The sequence below is a fragment of the Orycteropus afer genome, unplaced genomic scaffold, assembly GCF_000298275.1.
Source record: "Orycteropus afer afer isolate SDZICR_OR568_19922 unplaced genomic scaffold, OryAfe1.0 scaffold00006, whole genome shotgun sequence".
Lineage (NCBI taxonomy): Eukaryota > Metazoa > Chordata > Mammalia > Tubulidentata > Orycteropodidae > Orycteropus > Orycteropus afer.
In genome coordinates, this window is record NW_006921593.1 from 28,982,156 (window position 1) to 28,987,284 (window position 5,129).

Here is a 5,129-nt window from a genome sequence, read left to right on the forward strand (position 1 = left end):
AAAAAAAAAAAAAAAGTTAAAATGCATTTGGAAAACTTACAGGTAGATGTGGAAAGACTTGAAGCTGATGCAACGCCTTCCAAAATATTGGAGAGGGTAAAAGCAAAAAAAATATAGCCAAAGATAGCATGAAAGGAATCAGTGCAGTGTGGTCTTGGCCAGTGAACAGGCAAATAGATCAATAGAACAGAATAGAGTCCAGAAATAGACCCAAACAAATACAGTCAAGTGATCTTTGGCACAGGAGCCCTGGTGGTGTGGTGGTTAAGCATTTGCCAGCTAACCAAAAGGTCAGCAGTTTAAACCTACTTCCTGCTCCATGGGAGAAAGATAAGGCAGTGTGCTTCTGTAAAGATTGGCAGCCTTGGAAACCCCATGGGGCAGTTTTACTCTGACCTCTAGGGGCACTGTGAGTCAGAATCCACTCACCGGCAATGGGTTTGGTTTGACAGCCTTGGAAACCCTATGGGGCAGTTCTGCTCTGACCTACAGGGCTGCTATGAGTCGGAATTGGCTTGATGGTAGTGAATGGAGGCCTTTGGCAATGGAGCAAAGCCAGTCCAATGGGGGAAAAGACAGTCTGTTCAACAAATGATGCTGGAACTAGACATCCATGTTCAGAAACTGAACGTGGCCACCTCTACAGGATGTGTCAGTGTTTTGGACACCACTCAAAAAAAGAATCAAGCACTTATCTTGCCATTCCTGTACAATCTGCATATGAAGGCAAGCAAATATTGCTGAAGGGAGTTTCTGCAGAAGAATTCTGATGACTACATGCAGAAAGTATGCTGGAATCTGACTGTCATCATTGTGCAAGCCCTTGTGAGATAGTGAAGTTAGGCAACGTTCATCAAGGGCTGCTAAATATGTTAGGTGAAAGGAGGCTGATGTACCATGTAACAGACAGGTCGGGCGGAACTCACTGAACCTGCTGGGTGATCCTAACATCACACCTGACATACACATTCCCCACCTGGGAAGTCCACTTGCCAGAAAATCAAACTAAACAAAACTCCTCAACCCTGACTGTAAACTAACTGTCGTTAGTTGCCATAAAGTGGATTCTCGCTCATGGTGACCCTGTATGGAACTGTTCTGTAGGGTTGTTTAGGCTGAAATCTTAACAGAAGCGGGTCACCAGGGCTTTCTGCTGTAGTATCTTTGGGTGGGTTTGAATCACCAACCTTTTGGTGAGCAGTCAAGCTCAAACTTGACCACCTAGGGACCTCGAGATCTATGAGTTCACAAAAAATGCGGGGGAGAGAGGAACACCCCACCAAGGGGATGCAACTGAAAAAATGTGAAAATTTTTATAGGACATATGGGTTCTTCAACAAATACACGGCAAAGAAAGAAAAAGGGGATTATTGCTTCAGAGACACACGAGACAGATGAGCTAAACACAGTGTGTGGGATTTGTTTGGGTCCTTGAAACAAATCAGCTACAAAAATAGATTTGTGACACACCAGGGAAAATTCAGACTGTGACTGGGTACTTGGTGATATAAAGGAAGTATTAAGAACTTTAGGCATAAAATAATTTTTCAGGTATAAAAAGGAACAACTGAAGATAGTGGAGGGTGTGATGATGCCGTGAAGTGTCTGTCTGGCTTCACATCAAGAGGAAAGGCAGCAATATCCTGGACTCAGTGACGATCTAAGAACCCACCAGGGTCCCAACCATAGGGTCCTGAGGTTAGCAGGGTGCTACGTGCTCAGAGTCTCTGGAACAGCATCACGGAGGAGCCAGGAAACTGTTTTCGTTGGCTTCATGAAAACTAAACACCTCTTTGAGATTGTTTTCAAATTCTGCCTCTAAATCAAGTCCCACCTGACTGAGGTGGGAGGTCTGAAAGAGAAAAGAGCAAAGCCAGTAGATGATGGAATCACCCACAGTTTTGGGGGGCCCTCCTACCTTTCCCTGACTGCTGTCCTTCCCCATAAGGCAGAATTGGGGGTTGGGGAGAAGCTGCCATGAAATATTGAAACAGATGAGATGATGCTCAACTGTTAACTTGGGTCCTACAGGTGACGTGGACTGAAGAGTTGGTTGTGATCATTAAAAAACTTGAGCATAATGTTTGGGGCAAAATAGATAAAGAGGAAGTTTCTTGAAAGCCCAGTCTTTCAAGAGAGGATGACCCTTCTATTCTCCAAGACTAAGACTGTGCCCGGCCTAGAGGTTCACTGGGTCAGCTCTTTGTCCCTCCAGCTGTGGGTGTGGACGTTGTTGTTGTTATGTGCCATCTAGTCGGCCTCAACTCATAGCGACCCCTCCTTGGGTTTCCGAGGCAGTATCACTATGGAAGTAGGATTGCCCAACCTTCCTTCTGAGGAGTGGCTGGTGAGTTTGAGCCGCCAGCCTTCTGGTTAGCAGTCAAGTGCTTTAGCCACGACACTAGATTATAATTGCTGGTTTGTGAAGGAGCCAACTCCTGGCATGGAGTAGGAGGAAGAGGCTAGGTGCAGCTAAAATCTTCGTTACAGTCCTCCCAAGAAATAGAGAATAAAAATCCCCCCAAGAGAATAAAAATCAGGGGGAAGTCCATTAACAAAGTTTAGAATGGCTTGGATTTCCAGCTAACTCAACTTTCTAGTGATGAAGCGAGAAACTAACACTATTGTTGTTGGTTGCCATCGAATCCATTGCACCTCATGTGACCCTATGTGTGCAGAATAGAACTGCTGCATGGGGTGTTCAAGACTGTGACCTCTCGGAAGGACATCACCAGGCCTCCCTTCCAAGGCACCTCTGCATGGGTTTGAACCACCAACCTTTCTGTTAATAGTAAAGCACAGAACCATCTGCACCACTTAGGAGCTCCTAACCAACACTGTGAACACACATACACACAACACTGTACCCGAGGTCAATTCCAGATGTCTAAGCCCACTGGGAAATTGAGATGTAAACAAATCCAAATGTGAGCATCCTGGAAGTTTGGTTTATTTTATTTTCTTTAATCAAGTCATTCATTTCTTCATTTCTGAGATGGGAAGAACAATAAAAGCATAAACTCTCTGCCCCCAATGTGAACAAGGTGACCGGAAAGCAACTTACTGTTCTCAGTGGAGCAGCTGCCTGTCTGGGAACCGAGGAAGGCCTCCTTAGTACTATTCACAAGGACCCTCGCTCCTGCTTGCTGAGATCTCCCACCCACTCCTTAAACCCTAGGGTGGTGCAAATGGTTGTTTGGCCACTAACTGAGAGGTTGCCCATTTGAACCCACCCAGAGGCGCCCAGGAAGAAAGGCCTGGCAATCTGTGTCTGAAAGCTCACAGCCATGCAAACCCTATGGAGCAGTTTTATCTGCACCCGTGGGGCCACCATGAGTCAGAACTGGCTTGACAGCAACAGGTTTGTTCTTTTCCTCAACCCCTGGAAGGTGGGAGCAGTTTCCCCGTGTAGCCCTTGCTTTGCGTGAACCCTCCCCAGGATAAGACTGGGTGCTGTGCTTGCTGTCCCAGAAGTTAGGGGCCAGTGGAGAGGACACGAAAGGGAAGCAGGAAATGCCCCTTACCTTGTAAAAGGTTTTGTGGTTACAAAAGATCAGACGCATATCCCGCACAAACCACGGCACTGTGTACATTTTCTGAAGCATCCTTTCCTTCACCAGGTCCAGCCACATGGCTTCCCTAAAGGGCTCGGCGTAATCTCGAAGCTGGGACAAAGCCACAAAAGGGGTGATGCTAGCACCGCCGTCACCACTTGTACAGACCCACTGAAATAATACTGTCCTTTCTGTCCAGGGTAGTAATGGTAACAACATCTGGCCTCTACATGCCAGGCGCTGTTCTAAGCCCACCACGTACATTTGTGTAAGTGGAGCTCTGGCGAGTGGAGGCTTGTGTGTTACAAAGATGCTAACCAGGTTTCATCAGAGCTTCCAGGCTCAGACTGATAAGAAGGAAGGCCTGGCAATTTCTTTCTAAAATCAGCCAATGAAAGGCTTACGGATCACAAAATGGTCCAATCCCCAACTGATCACAGGGATGGGGCAGGAAGGGGCAGTGTTCATTCCCTTGTACATGGGGGTCACCATGAGACGGGGGCTGACTTGGCAGCAGCTAACAATAGCAACCAATGACGCGAATCACAAAAGGGGACTTACGTTCCGTGGAGTGTCTGCAAAGAAGGAGCTTTGTGGATGGCAGTAGGCCTTCAAGAGAAGGAACTCACACTTCTGTAAAATGGGGAGAAGGCTTTAAGGAGTGATATGAACTGTGACACAGAGAATGGGAGGCCGGGCCTGCCCCCAGATACGTGAATGTTTACCAAGCGGCCTTCTGGCCAAGTTTGCCAAAGTACCACAGGATGGGCTGGATTGTGTTCTGAGTCTGTTTTAATGTTAAATTGCCATCATCTCGGCAAGACCTTGTGGAGCTCTGGTGGTGTAGTGGATAGGGCATTTGGCTGCTAACCAGAAGGTCAACAGTTTAAGCCTACCAGCTGCTCAGTGGAAGGAAATTGGGGCAATCTACTTCTGTGAAGATTTACAGCCTCAGAAACCCAACAAGGTTGACTTGATGGCAGCGGGTTTGGTTTTTTTTCAGCAAGTCTCTGATGGCTCCATTTGGGTGTCCTTCCCTTGACCCTTTGGATGGTCATCCTACTCACGGATTGAAGGAAAGGAGAAGGCTCGGGGCTTGCAGCCAACTCACCAGCTGATCTGCAGGCCGCATCCGCCTCTCCAGGATCCCAGATTCCTGATGGCACTGTCGGCTTTCAGAAGAATCCTTCACTCTGCAGAATGTGCAGCTCCATGGGGTCCTGAGAGATTGGGCACAAAGTGAGCAGGGGACAAGAACCTGGACACAGACACAATTCCTAGGCTGCCACTGTCCCCCTTTCAGGAATGGTCTCAGACATGGGAGACACATCCCAGAGGGCATGGAGGCCCCTCTACCCAAGACCCAGACATGGGATCTCGGGACAATGATCCCTTCCATCAATGGTCCTAGCAGGGGTGTCAGTCTGTGCAATATGGATCAAATGAGTGATTTCTTCTTTTGTCTTTTTCTTCTTCTATCATCTTTCTTCTTTGCCTTGTACCTGGGATCAAGGAGTGAAAACAAGGGCCACCTGCCAAGTCTGAGTGCTTTAACCCTTGGGGACTTGGGTCCCC

The 5,129-nt window shown here is 47.5% G+C and overlaps 1 protein-coding gene across 1 annotated transcript in view; it reads right to left on the minus strand.

Moving 5' to 3' along the window:
- Positions 1–1,738: 1,738 nt before the first annotated feature.
- Positions 1,739–5,129, minus strand: part of LOC103199594 (sp110 nuclear body protein) — a 41,291-nt gene continuing 37,900 nt past the window's right edge. Inside the window, exons 12-15 of the mRNA XM_042780834.1 lie at positions 4,666–4,774; positions 4,116–4,187; positions 3,525–3,665; positions 1,739–1,852 (exon numbers count right to left, since the gene is read on the minus strand). Coding sequence (XP_042636768.1) covers positions 1,739–1,852; positions 3,525–3,665; positions 4,116–4,187; positions 4,666–4,774 — 436 coding nt within the window. The remainder of the gene's footprint in view (positions 1,853–3,524; positions 3,666–4,115; positions 4,188–4,665; positions 4,775–5,129) is intronic.